Source organism: Fusarium oxysporum, chromosome 4, assembly GCF_000149955.1.
Source record: "Fusarium oxysporum f. sp. lycopersici 4287 chromosome 4, whole genome shotgun sequence".
Lineage (NCBI taxonomy): Eukaryota > Fungi > Ascomycota > Sordariomycetes > Hypocreales > Nectriaceae > Fusarium > Fusarium oxysporum.
In genome coordinates this window covers 3345484-3367222 of record NC_030989.1, presented here as the reverse complement: position 1 = coordinate 3367222, position 21739 = coordinate 3345484, and the positions used below count along the sequence as shown (strand labels likewise).

Sequence of the window (21739 nt, the reverse complement as noted above, 5' to 3'; positions counted from 1 at the left end):
TGGGAAATTTTTGTGTCATGTCTCAGCCAACAATGCATTCATTATCTTCACTCACAGATTGACCGCCAGATCAACAACATGAAACAGTTCCGCCGTTGCACTGCACATTGTACCTTTTGTATAAACGCCATGTCCAAGTAGATCAATTACACTCAGCTTCTAGGGCTGACGGGCACCGGGACCCGAATCTATTTGAGATCGTGTAACTCAATCTCAGTCAAGCCCTTTGGGTCCATGTATAAAAGTATCCGTGACTGACGTGGTGACCCTCAAGATGAGGCTCTTTATCTCATACAGGCTTCTTTTCTCTTCTTAACTAGGTCAAAATGGCTGTAACTAACATCATAACGGGACTCCCTTTACGAATGCCAGGCCCAATTCTGGTTACCGCACTGGCAGCCTGTCTCATTATCGTGATATTGTACCGTGGCTACAGCCACCGCCGGTTTTTATCGAGACTTGGTACTTCACCTCGCAATTTCACTGATGCGCCTGACTTAACTAATTCCCTATAGCCAGGGCCTCCCCATAGCTGGCTCTTTGGTCATATCAAAGTCTTTGGCCAGGTCGCAGCATCAATGCCCCCAAACACTCACCCGCAGCTCCTCTACACAGAAATAGTCCACTTATACAACCTTAAAAGAAATATTCTATCTTGATCTTTGGCCTATAGGCCCTGATATGGTAGTGATTACTGATCCCAAACTCATGGGCAACTCATCACGTCCGAAACCTCTTCCTATACATCCCCTTACTGCGGTGTTCATGAAGCCAATGCTTGGCGAGGGAACAATGGCAGCAACCAACGGGGCGCTATGGAGAAAGATAGCTACCGCTGTTAGCCCGGCTTTCTCGATGGGTCATGTCCTAGGAATGACGAGCATCATGGCCGACGAATGTCTGCTATTCCAAGAGAAGCTTGACGAATTAGCCGTGACTGGAGACGTCTTCTCAATGGAGGAACTCATCGCCAGACTAGCATTCGGCATAGTCTCGATAGTTACGCTCGGAGAACCACAGCATTCTCAAGCAGTAGGAAGTCAAATCTTGAAGGATTTGAGGGACCTTGTGAACCTTGCAGGAGGAGAGACAAATCCCCTCATCGCCTATAACCCAATGGTACAGATCCCGCGGCGGTGGAAAAGACATCGAATTGTTAGCAGGCTTGATAGCTCTCTGAGGCAAAGGGTCAATGAATGTGTTGAGCGGATTGTTCAGGAAGGAGACGTTCCATCAAGGCAGAACCCGAGAAGCACCATGGACCTTTTAATTCATGAGCATGCCGAAGCTATGCTGGACGAAAGGAAGGGAGGTGTGTATGGTCGCTTAGAGCTTTCTAGTTCCGAAGAAGAGATGATCTTTAGCAAGTAGGTTTTGCTGCTCGTCATGGCTTGGCACCAGCTAACTTCCACCGTAGTTTGAAGACCATGCTATTAGGAGGGCACAGCACATCGACGAGCACTCTCTGCGTAGGTTGACCCCCCCTATTCCAGGAACATGCTTGTCTAACTATATTACACTAGTTTCTTTTTATTCTTCTATCAAAAGCCCCCGATGTCGTCGAAAAGATGCACCGAGAACACATTGAACAACTTGGGGCCTCTCCTACAGTCACTCTTCTCGACAACCCAAGCATGTTTAGAAGACTCCCTTACACAGAAGCGGTTATCAAAGAATCTCCGAGACTTTACCCCCTAGGGTCGGATCTAAAGCAGGCACCTCCAGGTACAACAATCACCACACACGATGGCCGCCGTCTTCCTAATGCCAATGGCCTCATCATGACAGCCAGCACGCACACCATCCACTACGACGCAAACATCTATCCAGACCGCACATCCTTTCGACCAGAACGATGGCTAGATCCAGAGAAGGCACCCCCGGAACCCGGTTACTTTAGAGCATTTGGTGGAGATGGAAGGGCATGTTCTGGGCAAAATATGGGAATGAACATGCTCAAGATTGTCATGGTCATAACTATGGGTAAGTATACGTTTGAATGTGCGGGATTGGCGCCCAATAAAGAGACTAGGACGAAACATACCAAATTTGATCTTGTGTTTGGGGACATTGCATTTCAGCAGCTTGGGTTGGACGGGAGGCCGGGGGATGGAATGATGATGACTGTAAGGAAGAAGGCGTAAGGCTATTGAGCTTTAGTCTTCACCATATAAGTATGTTTCAATCAAGCAATGCCAATTATGCTAATATTTTCTCTAATCCATCTATTTATGCTTCCATCTCATTATCTTCGATCCAGTGTTGAAACCGTATTTGTCACCCTAATTACCTCCCCGACATGCGCTTTTCCAACCATCGGAAGGGTATGTAGAACAACGAGCTCATAACAAACGCAATCTCAAAGCCAATATCACCAGTCGTCTTTGCTATTGGACCAGTCCACCAAGCCTGCGCCATACAAGGCACAACAAGTGCGTAGCAGATAACACCCGCAGCGATAGCCGCAATACCAAGGGGCAGCTCAGAAGCAACATTCCAGATTGCATGATCGTACGAGTCCCAACGACCGTTTCGGAAAACAAGATGCTCGACACTGACGATACCAATGAAGGATGCGGACCAGTAACCGATAAGAGCGACAAAGTTCTCGAGGTTGACAAAGAAATCGCGCTGGGCTCTTAGAGCAGTGGGGATGACGATGACGGTAACGACAATGGCGAAAGCGTAGCGGGGAATCTTGATCAAGCCAGGAATAAGAGTCTGGAAGTTGAGTGTAATGGCGTACATTGTACCGCCAGTGTTACCCAACAGAGTGAGCGAGAGAATAACAACCACGAACTTTCCAAAGCCACCGGCGCTAGAAAGCATGGCTGCGAGAACACCTCCGACTGCTGTCTCACCATATGCTTCTGACCACTCGGGCACATTTGGAAGAGCCCCAGCGATGGCAGCTCCAAGAACCATGAGGAGAATGGTGGGTGTGACGAGGCCGAGGTAACTGTACGCAAAGACGCGCCACGAGGGGACCTTGGGATCGAAATATGTCGTAAGATCGCTAGCAATAGCTGCCCAAGGAATCATGTAACTCGCAACAATCATTCCAAAGCTGAGAACTGCTGCTGCAGTCGCTGGTGCCGCAGGAGGAGCCTGCTTAGAAAGCTCAGAGCCACCACATCCTGTCGCAATGGTGATGGCGATGATGGCAGGGATGAAAGCATAGGTCTCGTAGTAATGCAGAACCTTGAATCCACAGAACGAAATAAATAGCGACAAAATGCCAATGATGACGATTCCGACATCAGGGCTCAAGTGGCCGCTTGATACAGCGGAGAGACACTGTCCGCCGACGACAAAGATGATGACCATGAAGCCAGTCAGAGTGGCGAGATTGAGAAGAACAGGAATAGAAACGAGATATCGACCAAAACTATATCTCGCCTGGATCATCTGTCTCATTCCCGTTTTGGGGCCAAAGGTAGCAAGATAAGCAGGCCCGATAGTTGAGAAGAGGCAGAAGAAGAGGATAATGAGCGCAGAGTCTCTCAAGCTCAGGCCATACACCAATGGACCCAGCATGCCAAAAGTGATACTGCCCTTGTTAGTATAAGCTTATAAAAAGATTTAGAAATCAACTTACCCAAGGATATTAGAGTTAATAGACGCCCAGATCGTGAAAATGTTGTAAAAGCGTGTTACCGTGCGCTCTTCAAGGGGAATGGGCTGAATACCCTTCTCCTCAACTCTTCCCATGCGCAAAGCCTTGTGGAAAAGAGCCGCTGCCTTGAGACTCTCGACATCGCTGTGATCATCATCAGGAGGCATGCTCCTCTCTGGAGCTTGTTCTGTTTTTGTCGCCATTGCAAGACTCCCGGAAAGAAACAAGACAATAGGATACCCTTGGGTTGTTCAATAACTCAAACTATAGAATGAGGAGAATGAGTCTTATAAGAGTCAACGGGCAAATAAATCGGTCACCCCCGGTCCCGGACCCGGTTCCGCCTTTTTTTTTTTTCTTAGATGTCGCTAGTATTTTTCATCAACCAACGAGAATTCATTCATTCGCCAATGGCAGTCGGTGTTAGCGTGACTGCTAACGCGATTCTGCGGGATAAACGTCGCCGCATGGAGCTTTTACCGCGGGCATCTTAGTTAAGGCGTGTTGTTAAGGCGTGTTTGATAGGAAATGCCTGATGTTGCCGTATCTAGCCTTCATAGATGTTCTCTTTTTTCCTGTACATATTTTCCTATCGTATTAAATGTTGGTTGATTGTAGCTTTGTAGATGAGATAATTACTATGGTGTTGTCTCGGTGTTTTTAGATATGAACCCTGTCACTGCCTGATATCGAATGTTCGACGCATGTTCTGCATCCTTCTAACACGCCGTCCATCGATCTTCCATTGAAAGCACGGCCTCTGTGGCGGCAAAGCCTAATCTGCCTCTTCTCCTCCATTCGCCTTCTCCATCCTCACGCCAAGAAGGGTCTCGACCTCCACCCACAAACAAGCTCCCATCTTTGTACAAGCTCAAATCTGTCTCGTGATCTGAAAGCTTTCGTTATGCCCAGACTTGGAAGTAAGACCCAGCCCTACCATTATCGCTTTTACTGATTCTGGCTTTTGCTTTTCTTTCCTCGGAAGAACCCTCCGACAGCGCCCATCAGACCTCCGAGGCCCTTCTCGTGACTGTCCTTGACTAAACCCCCTCTTATCCACCCCGGTAGTTTGCCCCGGATTCGCTCCGTGCCATATCGTCGATCCACAAGAACTATCGCCGCATAATCGCCCCGGTGCCGGATTGCACGGCCGATACTCTGATTAACTGCCCGCATACAAGCGTTTTCGTAAAAGTCTCTCGCTGTCTGCTTGCCTTTACTTATAGCTTCTTCTTTCGCTACGCCTTGCGCCGTAAGATTGTTCTGTGTTGTTGTCTCGATGTACTCGATTTTTGCTTTCCAGTCTGGTGATGCGATGTTGGGGTAGGGTAATCCGATTACTATGACGCATCGACCGAGACGGTCGGAGAAGTTGATGCCTTCTGACATCTTACCACCTACAACGCTGAGAAGAAGGGCACCTTTGCCGTTGCTCTTCTCGCCGAGGATGGCGTCGGAATATTCTTGGAGAACTTCGTCGCTTGATGCACCTCTTGATTCTTTGAATAGCGCTTTTCGTGATGCCAGTCGATCCCAGGTTGGCTGTGCATTTCCTTGACTCTTTTGCCAGACAGTTACCACTTCATCAAGATATCCATAGCTGGGAAAGAATATAACGACACCATCTGGGACTAAGGAGCAGAGGTTCAGAATGGCAAGGCCCAGCTGCGTTATCATTTCTGTGTCGCCTCGCTTCTGGAAGCTGAACTCAAAGGGTGGCGCCCCAGGTCTTGAAGAGGCCAGCGTCCAGACACAGAGGTTCTCGGGCGGAATGACATGTCCACAACTCAAAGTGGTGATTTTTTCTGGTTCCAGTGAAGGGAACAGGTGGTCCTTGTAATCGTCAAACGGAGACATTGTACCTCCCGCAAGTACAACTGCTCTCGCACTAGATGCTATAGACGAGAATGCGTAAGTTGGCGATAAAAGCAAGTAAGAAAGTTGTATATCAGGGGCTAGCCCCTTGATCTTTTGATAGAATATTCGACCCTCGGAGCTGAGATTTGTGAAGGCGATGAGGAACGATACTAGGGTGTGAAGAACTGGTGAACTTGATCTTGGTGTTTTAGAGTTTGTATCCTCGCTCTCGACATGGGATATGTAACTTTCGATCTTGAAGGCGAGCTTTGACTCTTGGATGTACTGAATGAGCTCAAACATGTTGATCTGGTCAATACCTTTTGGTCGGGTTAAGTCGTTGGGATCCACGATACCATGTTCTTGCTAGCAGGACGTCAGTGGATGCTATTTGACCAGTGGTAGTAGACTGACCTTGAACTTGAGTGCCCCGTCCATCCACTCGCTAAGACCATCAATGACCCTTCCTACTCTCCCAATATTGACTCGATTGACACCTTTGAGTTTCTTGCCAAACTTCTTAACGTAAACGCCCAACATGGCTCGTCCTCTTCGCAGGTCACTCAACTTGATCTCAGCTGCGTGCACATTTGCCACCGCATCCATGATATTATGCGCCTCATCAATAATGACAACACTGCCTTCCAGCTTCACGCCAAGAGCATCTCTGGCACTCTTCTGTAATAGCAGAGGATATGGAAGTGTGATGATCTCAGCGCCTGGTAGAGCAGTTCTCGATGCGTAGTAGGGACAAACAGACAGTGATTTGCCCAGTTGATGAAGGTCTTCAATATCCGGCAGTGTGGCCAAAGCCGAGTCGCGGAATTGGTGTGTCTGCGAGAGCAGATCTTCTTTGGGCACGAAGGGACATTTCTGTCCTGACTTTGGCTGTTGGAGTTCTGAGCACCGGTCGTTGATGGCCTGTACGGACCCAAGGCGTGAGACAGTGGGATTGATGCATAATCTCTGTCGAGATGATAATGGTAGAAGCTTTACTGCTTCTGTCTTCGTCTCTTCGCTCTTGGCGAGTGACGTTGGCAGTGAAGGTGGAAATGAGGGGCGACGAAGTTCGGTGATGAATTGCGAAAGTTGAGAATGTGTTCTTGACGTGTAATAGATCTATTAATGTTACTACTCGTACTTTACGGTTCATCAAAGACATTCGCACCTTGATTTCCTCCTCCAAAAGATCATCTTCCTCTTCAGGCTTCTTCGCCCCTCCCAAACCAATGCTTGCAAGAACTTCTCTCGTCTCCTTACTCAATCCGGACAGGGCATCTTGAGGCCCAGCATCGCGATCATCAGGATCATCAAGCAACCACTCGGCATCTTCATCTTCTACGCGCGATTTACTGGGTACGTAGTCCTCTACTCGCCGACGCTTACGGGCGCGTTCTTCTTGTGCCTTTTCCCTAAGGCGAAGGGTCTCAAGACGCTTCTCTCGCTCTTCCCAGCGGGTGACGAGTTCTTCGCGCTTGCGACGGAGAAGTTGCTCAACGAGCCATGATGGTTCGTCTTTGTAAGCTTCTGCGGATTCTTGGATTGATGCTTCGAATTGATTCGATTTGTGGTTGCGAAGCCATGATAGTGAGGCGCAGATCAGTGAAAGTGACTTCCCCTATTCGATGTTAGTATCTCTAAGGCAAATGGTGGCCTTTTAAGGGCCTAGATATCATCAAGAAGAGATAACAGTATCTCTTTTGCTTCAGGTGGACTCACTGTACCAGTCGGGCTCTCCAAAATGCCAACTTGCCCATTACCAGTCTCCAAAACATCGTAAACAGCCTTCATGAACTGCTCTTGAACATCATAAGGTGTATACGGGTGGTGGAAATCCATCTTTTCAAGATCTTGCGTGACTTCATCCACTTCAAATTGTGCCATCTTGATTAACTAACCTCAGTTGAATGAGTATCAGAGTCGCCGCGCTTCAGTCGCGTCTCAAGAGCATTAGTTACCCTTGAGTCCATCATTGGTGGGTCCTCACCGAGTCTCACCACGGTCAATCCACGAGATCACCTGACCCGCTAAAACCCCAAAAGAACACAAGTCGGTCCCACCTTCCCACAGCCATTTTTTTAGGGTTGCTCTGCCCTCGCCTAGATTTTCGGCTGTTGCTAGGCTTTTACAGGATATCACCCTCCATTTCGAAGTTTCGACTGTGAACATTCGGACAAGTCGACAACCACAGCCGTCACCATGCCTACCCGTACTTCAAAGACCCGCAAGCAGTATGTCCTCATCCCCCTCGCCGTCGACGAGGTTGGTCGTTGAGAGAGACCGCGTCCGTTTCTGGTTTCCCCTAGGGAAATCAGAGATGGACCGCTGGAGCTCACAATAATCGCCCTTTGTCGGCGGCTGCTCTCGAACCCGACGAGATCAAAACGATGTTATACCGAACTTTAGATGGACTGACTTGTAATTCAGCCGCGGTCACGTTTCCGCCGGTAAGGGACGTGTCGGAAAGCACCGCAAGCACCCCGGTGGTCGTGGTCTTGCTGGTGGTCAGCACCACCACCGTACCAACATGGACAAGGTTAGAGAGGATGATTGAAGCGCAGAATCGGACGAGGTTTTGGCTAACGCGATCACAGTACCATCCCGGTTACTTCGGTAAGGTTGGTATGCGATACTTCCACAAGCAGCCCAACCACTTCTGGAAGCCCATCATCAACCTCGACAAGCTGTGGTCTCTCGTCCCCCAGGAGACCCGTGACGCCTACGTCTCCGGCGAGAAGAAGGACACCGTCCCCGTCCTCGACCTCCTCCCCCTCGGCTACTCCAAGGTTCTCGGCAAGGGCCGTCTCCCCGAGATCCCTCTGGTCGTCCGCGCCCGCTGGGTCAGCCGCCTTGCTGAGCAGAAGATCAAGCAGGCCGGTGGTGTCGTCGAGCTTGTCGCTTAAGCAAGCAACTGTTCTCTAAATGTTGTGCTTGCTTAGGAGTCGGTTGGGCTTGTATGGGAATTTTCGCAAAAGGAAAAAAGAATCTCCAACCCGCGAACAACGGGCAATGGATGACAGGTCTCCTCTAAGCAGGGACCTAGGTCGGTCGGCTTCGGGCATTGCATCAGGGACTCTTGCAAGGAGTTAACGAAATAAAAATCGATTTTCGCCCATGATTATGAATGACAAATTTTTTAATTCACTGTGATCGCACCATTGATGTCCTGGTATCTGTTCCCGTGAAACTTTCATAACACTGGGTATCAGTCATGTTGGGCTATGTACAGATATCTAGCCAACCACTTCCATAACATTATACTCAAACCAACGCCTTTCCATGCTTCTATGATTACATTAGTGATACAGAATTGTTTCAATGCTCCGCCATTGCCTGCTCGTTCTCTTGCCTCTCGACCTCAATCTCGCCCAAGAGAAGAAAATCGTGGTTCAGTGCTTCCGCAGCCGTTATTCTCCTGCCAGGGTCTAACTCCATACACCATTCTAGGAAGTTGATGGCCAGCTTTTCCTCTCCTGTCAGAGGTTTTTCCTCGCCTCTGCATGTACTCCACATGATGATTTTCTCCATCGAGAAGCCTCCTTGACCAACAGTGGGAATGCTGGTCTCGAAGACGCATCCATGAAGTAAACCTGCAGCCTTCATGCGTTTAGTGCCAAAGATAGTCGCTATCTCAATCATGGCTTCAACGTCGTCGGCCGAGTTGAAAAATGGGAAGCGTTTAGACAGAATGGTAAGAAGAATAACGCCTGCAGACCAGATATCAATGGATGTAGTCTGCTCCGTGCACTTGAAGAGAACCTCAGGAGCACGGAAACCTCTGGTTCCAGCACGATTGGCACGTCGCGATGATCGTGTGTCAGATTTAGGATATCCTGCTTGAGGAGTCGCAGCATTCTGCGCCCAGACTGAATTTGTTTGGCGATGCTTTCGGACCTCTCGGGACTCATGGCAAAGACAAGGCTTGGCATCAGACCCTTCCCTCTCGGCAAGACCAAAATCGACAAGAACACCGCGCTGTGTACCTGGGTCGTACAGGAAATTGGTAGGCTTGATGTCTCGGTGGAGAATCTTGTGATCATGAACACTTTTCAGGGCGGTGAAGAGTTCTCTAAGGTAAACAGAGATCTCTGTAATAGTTAAGTCGCGAAAGTACGTGCGGAAGTCTCCGTGCCGAAAGTAAGGCAGAATAGCCACGACCTGGTCGGTTTCGCGGAATGCGGTGATGAGAGGACAGACGGAGGGACATTGACGTAGATCGTGGAGTAGTTCAAGCTCGTTGAGAATTCGCGAGGGACTTGAGGTGACGTAGATTTTCTTGATGGCGACGTAACGTGCCTTGCGACGCGGACGGTGAGACACAGGACTGTCGGTTGCTGTGGGTGGTGGTGTCCATTTTGACGAGTCGTCTTCATAGTCCCAGCTGTTGTCGTAGTGGTCGTACATGATATCCTCGGCTTTGTAAACGGTAGAGAAGGTTCCTGGCAACAATTGTTAATCTCAATGGGACCCAGGTGGGAGAAATGGGAATGTACCTTCACCGATTCGCTTGATCAACCGATACCGATTGCGAAAACCAGGAAAGTCATTCTGTAACTTGTCCATGTCTGCTTGGACGGTTCGGTCAACAGCTTCGTCTTCAGATTCCTCCTCCTCTTCTTCTTCTTCCTCTTCCTGGGGCTCCTCTTGGGGCTGTTGCGGCTGGCGATGGGCGTGTTGTTGTTGGTGTTGCATTTGCTGCATGTGCTGTTGTTGATGCGCCTGCTGGAATGACTGAACGTGTTCGTCTTCATCTATTGGAGCTGCTTCTTCAGTGCGCTCTTCCTCCGCCATCATCTCCGTATCCTCCGTCCTCAAATCCTCATGGATATCGAAGTGCTCTTCGACATGCTGATGAACCACGGCGCTCATGATCGTTTCGTAATACAGAAAATGTACCCAGTAAAAAGTAACCTCACTTCAGCCGCTTCGAACTCTCACAGGTAGAAACAAACTTAAGCAAAAGAACAAGACTTTGTTATTGGTCCTTCAGAGCATCCACGAGTTGCAAATGCAGTTGAAGTTGGAGAGGCTTAAAGATTAAAGCCAGCCTCAATGAATGGTTGCAGGGGTCTGATAGGCTCAACGCGCTGTCTTTTTAGCGGGACATGGAGGGGAAGGGTCCTGAGTGGTCGCGTGGAACAAAACAAAAACAATCGTTGCCCAGGGGTTGGCTCACGTCCCCTCAGCCAAATCTAAATCCCCTCCACCGACTCGTAGCTTGCATTGTCAACACAGCACCAAACGGTCAGGTTTAACGGGTCGGGTATTACCTGGTCGCAATACATTCGGCGCATAAGGCACGCTTAGTCGTTTATTATTCTGTGGTACCCTTTCATTAGGTTTTAACGTTCTTACCGCTTCATTTCTTCCTCTCCTGTCGCTCGCTACTTGCGACGACACTGTCGAATCGCCCGCCATGGATACCATTGACTTTGACCTTAACGATGCCTTGAAGCACTACATGTCGGATCCAGCCAGCATTTCAACGCCTGAAGCTGACGGGGCTCTTTTCGACTGCGAAAATGATCCCGAAGCCCTTACACTCCCTGTCGTTAACTCTGTCCTGAACCCTATCGTCGACGCAGTCGCCGATAATCCAGATGCCATTATGCGCGCCTCCCACATGGACTCGTTGCAGTTTCTCCTCAAGTTAGCCCCCATATCCCTCCATCATTCACCTGATACTCCGACTGTGGGACAACATTCTGAGCTAGAAAATCCCAGATACACAGCACATCTTCCCACCCACGCCCTAAGCAAGATCTTCGACCTTGTTATGAGCGGCTTGAGTGCAGAGGCCGACTCTGTCCACTCCGATATCGACTCCCCCGACGAGCAGGACTCGGTACCCCACCACAAGAAACTACTCGAGATATACGGTTTCCTTCTACAATGGACGATCGCTGCTGTTGAGACCAAGGCCGCTGAGAAGTCGTCAACGGCACCTGCTGCTAGAGGACGCGGAAAGGGAAAGAAGGGGGCTGCAAAGGATAAGGATGCGGCTTGGGATTCGGCTACACAGCTTCAAGGAGCTTTGGAAGTTATGTGCAAGGTTCTTAAGCTCAAGCTCTCCAAGATCTTTCTCACAACAAGCGAAAGAGATACATTTATTGGTCTCCTTACCCGACCAGTTTACATGGTTTTGGAGAACGAGCAACGAGTCAAGACAACGACCATCCGAATGCACTGCTTCAAGGTCCTTTGCATTGCTGTGAAGCATCACGGGCATGGATATGGTAAGCATTTCGAAGTGCCCAGATCAAGTGAAGTGCTGACAATTGAAAGCGGCGCAAATCAACATCATCCAGAACTTGACATACTTCGAGCACTTGTCGGAACCCATGGCCGAGTTCCTACACATCCTAGCAGAAACTTACGACTATCCTCAGCTCGCTGACGAGGTATTACGCGAAATCAGTAACAAAGAATTCAACTCCAACGATACTAGAGGACCTAAGTCTGTTTCTTCCTTTATTGCCAAGCTTTCTGAGTTGGCGCCACGATTGGTGATCAAGCAGATGACAATGCTTGCGAAGCAGTTGGACAGCGAGGTAGGTTTTCAGGTATATGTCATAGGCTGTTAGCTAACCAGAGCAGTCATATACTCTTCGATGTGCTCTTATCGAGGTCTGTGGAAACATGGTTGGCTACCTCAGCAAGCAAGATGAGCGCAGCGAGAACCACAAGTCCCAACTGAACGCCTTTTTCGACGTGTTGGAGGAGCGATTCCTCGACATCAACCCCTACTGCCGGTGCAGAACTCTGCAAGTGTACATGCGGCTTTGCGATCTTGCACAGAAGTTCCCCAAGCGACGACAGAAAGCCGCGGAACTTGCATGTAGAAGTTTGGAAGACAAGAGCAGCAATGTCAGACGTAACGCCATCAAGCTTCTTGGCACGCTTATCAAGACACATCCTTTCACGGTCATGCACGGTGCGCAGCTGTCGAGAAAGGAGTGGCAGGCTCGTTTAGACATGGTCCAGGAGGAGTTGGATTCTCTGAAGCCTCCCCCTGGTGTCCCTGGCTTTGGAGGCGACCAGGCGAACACGACTGTTGATAATGAGCTTCTCGATGAGGCGACACAACTTGGCTCTCCTCAGAAGCCTACCCAGATGACTGAGGAGGAGAAGGCGGCTGCCATCAAGAAGGCACAGGAGGAAGCTGCTACAAGCGAAGCTATCGAGAAGCTGACACTGACCCGGAGATACTACAACGAGGCTCTCAAGTTTATCGACGTTATCCACGACGCCACCACCACGATCTGCCAGCTCCTCGGATCAAGGAACAAGAGCGAGGTTATTGAGGCCATGGACTTCTTTGAGGTCGGTGACGCCTACAACATTGAGCAGAACAAGGTCGGTATTCGGCGTATGCTTCGACTCATCTGGACCAAGGGCAATAGCGACGAAGGAAAGGGTGTCCAGACACACTTGATCGAGTGTTACAGGCGACTCTTCTTCGAGGCACCTGACTCGTTCAGTCCCAATGATTCTGCTATTTACATTGCGCGAAACATGATCAGTTTGACCTTTGGCGCGACACCCGCTGAGCTCACGTCGCTTGAGCAGCTCTTGGCGACAATGATGAAGGGCGGCATGATCCCCGAGGTTGTTATTAGCAAGCTTTGGCAAGTGTATGGTGTTCAGAAACGGGAGATCTCCCGAACTCAGCGCCGAGGTGCTATCATTGTTTTGGGGATGCTGGCAACTGCAAACCCCGAGATTGTGGTTGGTGAGATGGAGACCATGCTTCGAACTGGTCTTGGTCTGCATGGACGCAATGATCTTCAGTTGGCCAAGTTTACATGCATTGCTTTGAGGCGAATCAACCCGTCTGGACGCCAGTCTAAGGACTCTCCTGTCAAGTTCTCACGATTGCCCAACGACCACGCTGTGTCAGTCAGATTGGCTGCCATCACCGAGGTTCCCTCAGACAGCAAAGAGTGGTATGGAGTAGCAGAGCAGGCCATCAACGCCATCTATGCTATTTCTAAGCATCCCGACACCCTCTGCTCAGACCTAATCCGACGAAAAGCTCGACAGGTGTTTGGACAGTCCCGTACCCCGCCATCTTCGCAACCCAGCTCGCGCCCTACATCGCGAGATGAGACAAAGGTTGCGCCAACAGCCGACCAGACTGTGACCCAGGGTGAGAAGAAGAAACGCGACAATGCTATCGCTCTGTCTCAGCTTCTATTTATCGTCGGTCACGTTGCCATCAAGCAGATTGTTCATCTTGAGCTGTGTGAACTCGACTTTAAGCGCAGAAAGCAGGAGAAGGAGAAAGCAGCGCCCGCTAAGAACGATAAGGATAAGGAAGATGCGGATGAGCTTGATCTGATCGGAGGTACAACAGAGGATGATTTTACAGAAGCCATGGCACACATTCGTGAGCGAGAGCTTTTGTACGGACCCAACTCTCTACTAGCTGTCTTTGGCCCGCTGGTATCAGAAATCTGCGCCAACAACACAACGTACGCGGATAAGGGACTCCAAGCCGCTGCGACGCTCTGTCTCGCTAAACTTATGTGCGTGTCTGCCGAGTACTGCGAAGCAAACTTGCCACTACTTATCACTATCATGGAGCGTTCACCCAACGCAACTGTCCGAAGCAATGCTGTTATCGCTCTGGGTGACATGGCTGTCTGCTTCAACCATCTCATTGATGAGAACACCGACTTCCTTTATCGTCGACTGGCTGATGACGATGCGTCCGTCAAGCGAACATGCCTCATGACTCTGACCTTCCTTATTCTGGCCGGACAGGTCAAGGTCAAGGGTCAGCTAGGCGAGATGGCCAAATGTTTGGAGGATGAAGATCGCAGGATCGCTGATTTGGCGAGAATGTTCTTCACCGAGCTCAGCACCAAGGACAATGCTGTGTACAACCACTTTGTCGACATGTTCAGTCTGCTCAGCGCTGGCGGCAATATGGAAGAGGAGAGTTTCCGCAGGATTGTCAAGTTCCTTCTTGGCTTTGTTGAAAAGGTATGTGATGCACTTATGGTTGGACAAGTAATAACTAACGCATTAACCAGGACAAACACGCCAAACAGCTGGCCGAGAAGCTTGCTGCACGACTCAACCGTTGTGAGACTGAGCGACAATGGAACGATGTTGCATATGCGTTGGGCATTTTGCAGCATAAGAATGAAGAGATTACAAAGTTGGTGTCTGAAGGCTACAGAGTTGTTCAATCCTCTGCTTAAGGGTGTTAGATACTTATGTTGAGAGTGGCTGCAATGATGCTATGAGTGATACGAAATGGGATGTAATGATGAACATATAGATGGCCAGGTTGGGTGGAGATCCGTTGATTTAAGTTTTCGCAATAGATACCACCGTTAATGAAGAATTTTGGTATTAAAGTTTATGCTACCCCCACTTTTACTGCATTTGGTGTTTGTTGAAAGAGTTGCTCAAGTGGTGTCCGTTTTGCGTGAGTTGTATGATGCTTGTTGCGTTTCACGATGTTTGTCACAGGCTCGACAACGCTCAAAGGCAACACCCCTGGTAGTTTGTAATAGAAGTTGACCTGGTATACGTATACAATGCGCATGTGACTCAATTGTTCCATTCTGAGCTCAACTGGTGATGAATTTTCGCATCCCGAATTGATCTAGGGTAGTCACTGACACGCCACCAACTGAGACCACTTCTGCGTCGCGAGACAAGCTAAGGTCAAGCCCCACACAAGCTGTCCAAGTGATAGCCTCGGCCATGGCATCCGTGATCAAGTAACAAAGGATCAAAACAGTTGAGGGACTTGACAAAGAGATAATGTGATTGCTTTGACTCGAGTGGATGCATCAGCTTAATTGAATTCTCTGTGCTTACCCCTTTTTCTTCGGGATTCGAGCTGTAAAGTATAACTTGAGCTTGCTGCGTTGATGATTGAATGATGTGACGGGGGGTCAGCACCCTCCAGCTCCAGGTACAAAAAGGGCGGGTCTTCCCACCTTTGTTTCTCTGAGCGGCAGTTGTACTGTATCGAGCCCATCATAGGACGAAACTCGGTGATCTATTCCTTACCTGATTGGTTCATTTGTGGCAAGCTCTCTCTATGACCCTGCTGATGGATATTGCTAACATATAACTTATATCAGTAACTTTACAACAACAGTCTTGACATCCAATTCTGACATCTTATCGCTCCCCGCCTCTCGTGTTGCTCCACATTTCTATTCCGACATTAGACTTCACTTGCTCTTTGTTTCTATTTCTTTTTCTTGTCGATAAGATAAGGATAGTGAAACAAAAACGCTTCTGCTGTCTTGTCCAACATCACGTCGCATTTGTTACCCCAGAGCTTGGACCAACTCCTACGATCGCGATCGTGGAGAATCAACTGCGCCACCAGTTTACATTACGGTACGCGCCGCGATAACGTTCCAGCGCCTCCGAATTTCTCAGTGCCTGGGCTGCTCATCTACCCAGCCACGTGATCGCGCTCATTGAAAGTAGTACAAGGAAGAAGCTGGTCCGCGCTACAAGCTGTGCCAACCTAGTGCGTCACCTTGTACAAGCTTTCTTTCGTAGCATCAAGGACAAAAAAACACCAGCGAAACGATTCCAGGTATCAACACGACCTAATTCTTCCAGTACGATTATTTGCGCTGTTTAAGCCTACGAAGAATTGCCCATTGGGAAGAACCAACGCGATTCGGACAGCGATTTGCACGTGCCACTGCGGCGCGCTGATTCACTTTCGCGACGATCTGCTGGTGAGGCCATGGGCTTGACTGGTGCGCCTGCGCCGCGAAGGATTAAAGAAAGGGGAGCTCGCTAGGTATGTTTCTTTGTCATTAGGAATCACTAGCCACTTGATCCACACTCAGCCTTTCACCAAGCTTTGTATGGCAAGTTCCGATGAATGCGAGCTAATCTTCGTCACTAGAGGCTACCGATATCATCACGAGAACCCTTACAAAACATTTTACCTACCAACGATACACATAATGCACGACAAGATCGTCCCACTAGGCTCGCGCCTACATTACCCCATCATCGTTACAAAACTACTCAAGAAACCTGGTGATGCGATCAAGAAACAAGAAAGCATTTTTGAGTACAAGTTCCACTGGAAGCGCAAGGTCAACGAGGAGACTTGGAACGATGAAACCACATATACCGAGTTCGATAGTCCCGCTGAAGGCAAACTCAAGCAATGGCGCATCCGCGAAGGCCAGGAGATCGCGGCTGACTCGCCCTGTCTGATGGTTGAAGAAGCGTGCGGTCATGAAGTTCAGGTGCAAGGCCTTTGCAGTTTGTGCGGCGCTGACATGACTGAGATCAACTGGGCGAGTGATAACCTCGACACAGATCGCGCCATGATCAACATGAGCCATGACCAGACTGTTTTGAGAGTCAGCGAAAGCGTCGCTACAAAGGCCGAGCACGAGAACCAGAAGCGCCTACTCAGACAACGGAAACTGAGTCTCGTTGTCGATCTTGATCAAACTATTATTCATGCTTGTATAGAACCCACGATCGGAGAGTGGAAGAACGATCCGACGAATCCTAATTACGAAGCTGTGAAGGATGTTAGGGACTTCCAGCTCAATGACGACGGTCCTCGCGGATTGACCAGCGGCTGTACATACTATATCAAGCTTCGACCTGGATTGATGGAATTCTTGGACGAGGTCTCCAAGATGTACGAGTTGCATGTTTACACCATGGGCACACGCGCCTACGCCCTTAACATCGCCAAGATCGTCGATCCCGACCAGAAGCTCTTTGGAAACCGGGTCATCAGTCGTGATGAGAATGGTAGCATCACTGCCAAGAGCTTACAACGTCTGTTCCCCGTCAGCACAGACATGGTAGTTATTATTGACGACCGAGCCGACGTGTGGCCTATGAACCGACCGAACCTTATCAAGGTGGTGCCCTACGATTTCTTCAAGGGTATTGGCGATATCAACTCGAGTTTCCTCCCTAAGCGAACAGACATTCTACCTATACTCAAGTCGAAGCCGGTGGAAAAGGGCGTGAAAATAGCACCAAAAGCTTCACCAATGGATGAGATTGCTAGAATGAGCGGCGGAGACGATGCAGCCAGTCTAAAGGTTCAGGAAGAAGAACAGGAAAAGACACTCGAGAAGCAAATCAAGGACCGGGCCTTTGCTTCATATGCAGGAAGAGCTCGACAAGGAAGACGATCAGCAAGAGACGAATGTTGGCGAGAATGCTAGCGAATCACCACATGTCCACCACCGAAACGTTCTTGTTGACGACGATGAGGAGCTTATCGCGCTCCAAGACCATCTTACAGACTTACACACAGCCTTTTACGAGACATACGACCGGCGACGAGCGGAAAGAAGAGAGAAAGAGGGAACACACCCACCTGCGCATAGCAAGTCTAAGCGAAGGGCATCTGTTGACGATGGCGTCGACTTGTCCATGGTACCGGATGTCGGCGATATTCTTGACGAACTCAAGTCCAATGTCTTGTCTGGTCTTGTGATTGTGCTATCAGGTCTTGTGCCCCTGGGTGTGAGAGTAGAAGAGTCAGAGATCGGTATGCAAGCTCAGAGTTATGGCGCTCAGGTCCTGGATACAGTATCGAAACGAGTCACACATCTTGTCGTTGCCTCATCACGCCCTCGTACCAAGAAGGTGCAGCAGGCAGCAAAAATCCCCAGCATTAAAATTGTCAACCAAAACTGGCTCACCGACTGCCTAAGTCAATGGAGACGACTCGACGAGCGACCTTATTTTTTAGAGATTCTCGACGCTGATAGGGAGAAGGGAGGGGATGATACAACCGAAGTTACATCGGAAGCCGACGAAGCTGAAGATGCGCAGACGGGGCAAGAGCTTAGGGACTTTGATTGGGGAGAAGCTGAAGATGAACTGGCCGAGTTCCTGGATGATGATGTTGGCGACGATGGCGACGTGAGCATTGCCCCCACAGTCACAGAATCAGACGTCGAATCCGTGGACGGTCAGAACTCGAAGGGCATTAAACGTAAGGCTGATGCCGATGAGTCAGACGACGACGGCTCAAATCTAGGCGAAAGTGTCCTAGCCAAGAAGCAACGTCTGGCTCGTAATAGGGGCGCTTCCGGTCTCCGATCAATACAAACACCCAACGGCGACGACCAAGATACAGAAGACGGAAGTCTACCTACACCAGTACCAACAGGCGACGAAGCCGTGGAGGATAGGGACAAAGAGCCTCTGGTGAATGTTGACGATGGCGCGGATTTTGATGAGGACGAGCTGGAGAGAGAGTTGCTAGCAGAGTTGATGGCGGACTGATATGAGATGCATTACTGGCGAACTGAAGACTTGAAACCTCGGGGATGGTGTCAGGCGCGATATGGAATAGGATGTTTTTTACCCTACATTTACATCAGTAAAATGGAGATAGAAGCGTGTGCATGACGGAGGGGAGTTGGTTGGTTTGAGATTTGTACTGGTAATTATGCTGTGTAATACCCCGAGGCAAGGGGAATCAAGTCTTACAAGCACGTTATTGTGTCTAATCCAATTTGATGAGTGGCCTTGTGAAACGTGAGAGCTATTGTGTGTCATTCGCTCTATCCCTTTGATCGGATGAGGCTTGGAAATCGATTACGCTCCGCCGGAGATTTTGTCGCCGATTTTTTACGTAGAGACAGGGATGGTTAACTATCCCGTACTAACAATATCTGGTGTGATCTGAGCCTGAACGGGTTAGTGAGAGCTACTGTAGAAACCCGTCTCACATCGGGGATCTATCATGCCGCTTCACTTAGAAAGACACTTGCCGCACAACAAAGTCATGACGTTTAGTGTGTCGCTTTGTAATTAGGATTACACACGGAGGAATTGTATAAGAAGGACGAGTCGTTCCTTGATTGAGGATGGCAGCAACTTTTGTTACCTTCGTACAAGCACTTGAATCAACACAACTCCTTTATCTACAACGCTGTTCTTTGTCTTGATCCTGAAATCACGATCCATCGTAATCATGGCACCCTTCAAAGGCTTCAATCCGGAAACCAACATTCCCTCTCTTACCGGAAAAGTCATCCTCATCACCGGCGGTCCGTCTCCCTTATCCTTCTTCTCAGTCCCCTACTAACAAAACACTAGGAACTTCCGGTCTAGGCCGCTCTGCCATCCTCACTCTTGCCTCTCACAATCCATCTCACATCTACTTCACCGGCCGCTCCTCGACCTCCGCATCATCTCTCATATCTACCATCTCTCCCGTTCCTGCAACATTCCTCGAATGTGATCTCACATCCATCGCAAGCATGCGCTCCGTAGCGAAGCAGTTCACGCATGATCGGTTGGATGTCTTCATCGCAAATGCGGGAGTCATGGCTGTTGATGGGCTTACTCAAGATGGACTTGAGTTGCAGTTTGGCGTTAACCATGTTGGCAATGCGACGCTTTTGATGGCTCTTTTACCAATCATGCAGAAGACCGCGGAAAAGGGGGGTGAGGTTCGGTTCGTAAGTGTTACTTCACTCGGATACGCAGGCCATCCAAAGAAGGGCATTGAGTTTGAGACGCTCCATTCACTCCAAGAACACTTACCCTTTGGGACATGGAGTCGTTACGGACAGAGCAAACTCGCCAATATCGTCTTGGCCAAGGAATTGGAACGACGATACCCTGCTATCAAGAGCGTTGTTGTTCATCCTGGTGTTATCGCTACGAATCTGGTCACAGGCTTGGGATTCTGGAAGAGAATGTTTGTGTATGTTACCAACCCATATATGATGACGGTTGAACAGGGTGGATACAACACTGCTTGGGCTGCTGCAGGAGACGTCAAGAGGGATGAGACAGTGGCGTTTTATGAACCAGTTGGAAAGGCAAACAAGGGGGATGATATGTGTTTTAGTGAGGAATTGGGAAAGAAGCTGTGGGAGTGGACAGAAGAGAAGATCGAGAGTGTGAAGCAGTCACAGTCGGGGTAGCCAGTGTCTTCCTAGTAGTCCTTTCAATTCTAGGTAAAGCCACTTTGTTAAAAACATATATACAAGCTTGCGTCTTTCCACAGTTTAGTTTGTAGTAGGAGGGGGTGTAACAGCGAAAGTCGGCCTCACGAATCTGCCCCGTGTTAGCGTATTCCCCATCAACGCTACCTCTTGATGAGGGAACTAACCGGTCGCTGTTGTAAACCTTGGTATTGTCACCAAGCAACTCCTTCTCGCGCTTCTGGTCGGCCAGGTATCGACGGACTTGATCGCGGTCCTCTTCGGCTTGGAGAAGGGGAATGAGGTTGATGCGAGCCCACATCTTTTCACGGCTGAGTTCGCTGGTAGCTGTTAGTATTGGACTCGATATCGTTGTTTTCTGTGTAAGCAATCGTGGTCGTGGGGTGTTTGTAGATTGTCGACGTGCTTTGTTGTAGATGCATGTTCGGCTAGAGGGAGAAATAACGTACTTGGCCTCGCGCATGCCGCCGATCAGCTTATACCAGCCATAGCCCATAACAGCGCCCATTCCGAGGAGGAGGATACCAGGACGGAAACCCTTCGCGGGGAGGTTTCGCTGTAGAAAGTCAGATAAACGTTCATTTCAACTGCCTGCAACTGCTCCATGTCTTCCCAGCCCTCGCAATCGATCGTGACACCCCCTCAACCCATTTAACAAACTCTTATAAAACCAATTGATCCCCCAGACATCCTCAAACAGCACATCGTCCCATTTGCACTCCCGTAAACCTCCAACGCACCTTGTACTGGACGGGCTCATACCCGCCCCGAGGGGGCATATCCTGAGGCATGCTGGGCAAATATGAATGTCGCTCGCTGGTCTCGAATGTCGCTACTGTCGTATCGTCCCTCGTGCGGGCGGGCTCGTCGTTTGCTGTCGCGTTGGGCGGGCTTCGGTTTGTGAGGTGATTGATTGAATTGAGCTGCCAGTCAATTCCGGTTGACAGACTTGACCGATTACGTAAGGTGACTGGGGAGCTTTGGGTGCTGGGATGTGAAAGTGGGTTACATAAGCGGATTGGCCAGTAGATTTGTAGGGATTAGCAAGTGAAGGTATCGCCATTACCTTGAAGCGATTGAGGTTGTTTGCTTTGTCTTTATGTCTTTGTACTTGGGTCATTCATAGCAACAATATACGGAAACATGTTTGAATCTTGAGGAATCATGTTTATTTATTTTCATCCTTTACTGCCGCGTCTTGACCAGCTGGCTTACAGTGACGGCTTTATCCTTATGCGATGGAATCACTCTCCGTTATGGGCTCGTGTTTGATGAAAACATTCGCTTCGATTAAGTTGCGTTTGAGGGTGCTCTTGCAACT

General features: G+C 49.3%; 9 protein-coding genes across 18 annotated transcripts; 5 read left to right on the top strand and 4 right to left on the bottom strand.

Moving 5' to 3' along the window:
* Nucleotides 1–681: 681 nt before the first annotated feature.
* Nucleotides 682–2144, top strand: FOXG_04077 (uncharacterized protein; the record flags this gene model as incomplete). Its single annotated transcript, XM_018381960.1, has 3 exons — nucleotides 682–1367; nucleotides 1418–1469; nucleotides 1524–2144. 3 exons carry the CDS (start codon nucleotides 682–684, stop codon nucleotides 2142–2144), a joined length of 1359 nt encoding a protein of 452 aa, XP_018238576.1.
* On the bottom strand, nucleotides 2055–3960 carry FOXG_04076 (uncharacterized protein). The gene is made up of 2 exons (XM_018381959.1): nucleotides 3599–3960; nucleotides 2055–3550 (listed from the first exon to the last, which is right to left on the bottom strand). Exons 1-2 carry the CDS (start codon nucleotides 3817–3819, stop codon nucleotides 2287–2289), a joined length of 1485 nt encoding a protein of 494 aa, XP_018238575.1. The 5' UTR covers nucleotides 3820–3960; the 3' UTR covers nucleotides 2055–2286.
* Nucleotides 3961–4048: 88 nt separating this feature from the next.
* On the bottom strand, nucleotides 4049–7438 carry FOXG_04075 (chromosome transmission fidelity protein 1). 2 transcript variants are annotated; one of them, XM_018381957.1, is made up of 4 exons: nucleotides 7193–7438; nucleotides 6642–7091; nucleotides 5888–6592; nucleotides 4049–5839 (listed from the first exon to the last, which is right to left on the bottom strand). In XM_018381957.1, exons 1-4 carry the CDS (start codon nucleotides 7355–7357, stop codon nucleotides 4565–4567), a joined length of 2595 nt encoding a protein of 864 aa, XP_018238573.1. In that variant the 5' UTR covers nucleotides 7358–7438; the 3' UTR covers nucleotides 4049–4564. The 2 variants fall into 2 exon arrangements, with proteins under 2 accessions (XP_018238573.1, XP_018238574.1); XM_018381958.1 differs by lacking the exon at nucleotides 7193–7438 and having other exon boundaries at nucleotides 5888–6575; nucleotides 6642–6709.
* Nucleotides 7439–7511: 73 nt separating this feature from the next.
* On the top strand, nucleotides 7512–8755 carry FOXG_04074 (60S ribosomal protein L27a). The gene is made up of 3 exons (XM_018381956.1): nucleotides 7512–7704; nucleotides 7901–8009; nucleotides 8068–8755. The coding sequence occupies exons 1-3, from the start codon at nucleotides 7673–7675 to the stop codon at nucleotides 8374–8376; spliced, it is 450 nt and encodes a 149-aa protein (XP_018238572.1). The 5' UTR covers nucleotides 7512–7672; the 3' UTR covers nucleotides 8377–8755.
* Nucleotides 8117–10521, bottom strand: FOXG_04073 (CDC7 protein kinase). The gene is made up of 2 exons (XM_018381955.1): nucleotides 9967–10521; nucleotides 8117–9912 (listed from the first exon to the last, which is right to left on the bottom strand). Exons 1-2 carry the CDS (start codon nucleotides 10340–10342, stop codon nucleotides 8789–8791), a joined length of 1500 nt encoding a protein of 499 aa, XP_018238571.1. The 5' UTR covers nucleotides 10343–10521; the 3' UTR covers nucleotides 8117–8788.
* A 146-nt stretch (nucleotides 10522–10667) lies between these two features.
* FOXG_04072 (condensin complex subunit 1) lies at nucleotides 10668–14874 on the top strand. Of its 9 annotated transcripts, XM_018381949.1 has the most exons (5): nucleotides 10668–11122; nucleotides 11198–11709; nucleotides 11759–12024; nucleotides 12071–14461; nucleotides 14512–14874. In XM_018381949.1, exons 1-5 carry the CDS (start codon nucleotides 10890–10892, stop codon nucleotides 14680–14682), a joined length of 3573 nt encoding a protein of 1190 aa, XP_018238565.1. In that variant the 5' UTR covers nucleotides 10668–10889; the 3' UTR covers nucleotides 14683–14874. The 9 variants fall into 9 exon arrangements, with proteins under 9 accessions (XP_018238565.1, XP_018238570.1, XP_018238567.1 ...); XM_018381948.1 differs by having other exon boundaries at nucleotides 10670–11122; nucleotides 12071–14842; XM_018381947.1 differs by having other exon boundaries at nucleotides 10673–11709.
* A 599-nt stretch (nucleotides 14875–15473) lies between these two features.
* On the top strand, nucleotides 15474–18742 carry FOXG_04071 (uncharacterized protein; the record flags this gene model as incomplete). The annotated part of the gene is made up of 4 exons (XM_018381945.1): nucleotides 15474–15523; nucleotides 15580–16262; nucleotides 16373–17544; nucleotides 17615–18742. The coding sequence occupies exons 3-4, from the start codon at nucleotides 16432–16434 to the stop codon at nucleotides 18740–18742; spliced, it is 2241 nt and encodes a 746-aa protein (XP_018238561.1). The 5' UTR covers nucleotides 15474–15523; nucleotides 15580–16262; nucleotides 16373–16431.
* A 405-nt stretch (nucleotides 18743–19147) lies between these two features.
* FOXG_04070 (uncharacterized protein) lies at nucleotides 19148–20442 on the top strand. The gene is made up of 2 exons (XM_018381944.1): nucleotides 19148–19512; nucleotides 19562–20442. The coding sequence occupies exons 1-2, from the start codon at nucleotides 19437–19439 to the stop codon at nucleotides 20395–20397; spliced, it is 912 nt and encodes a 303-aa protein (XP_018238560.1). The 5' UTR covers nucleotides 19148–19436; the 3' UTR covers nucleotides 20398–20442.
* Nucleotides 20443–20481: 39 nt separating this feature from the next.
* On the bottom strand, nucleotides 20482–21365 carry FOXG_04069 (NADH dehydrogenase; the record flags this gene model as incomplete). Its single annotated transcript, XM_018381943.1, has 3 exons — nucleotides 20868–21365; nucleotides 20586–20738; nucleotides 20482–20530 (listed from the first exon to the last, which is right to left on the bottom strand). Exons 1-3 carry the CDS (start codon nucleotides 20924–20926, stop codon nucleotides 20482–20484), a joined length of 261 nt encoding a protein of 86 aa, XP_018238559.1. The 5' UTR covers nucleotides 20927–21365.
* Nucleotides 21366–21739: the final 374 nt, after the last annotated feature.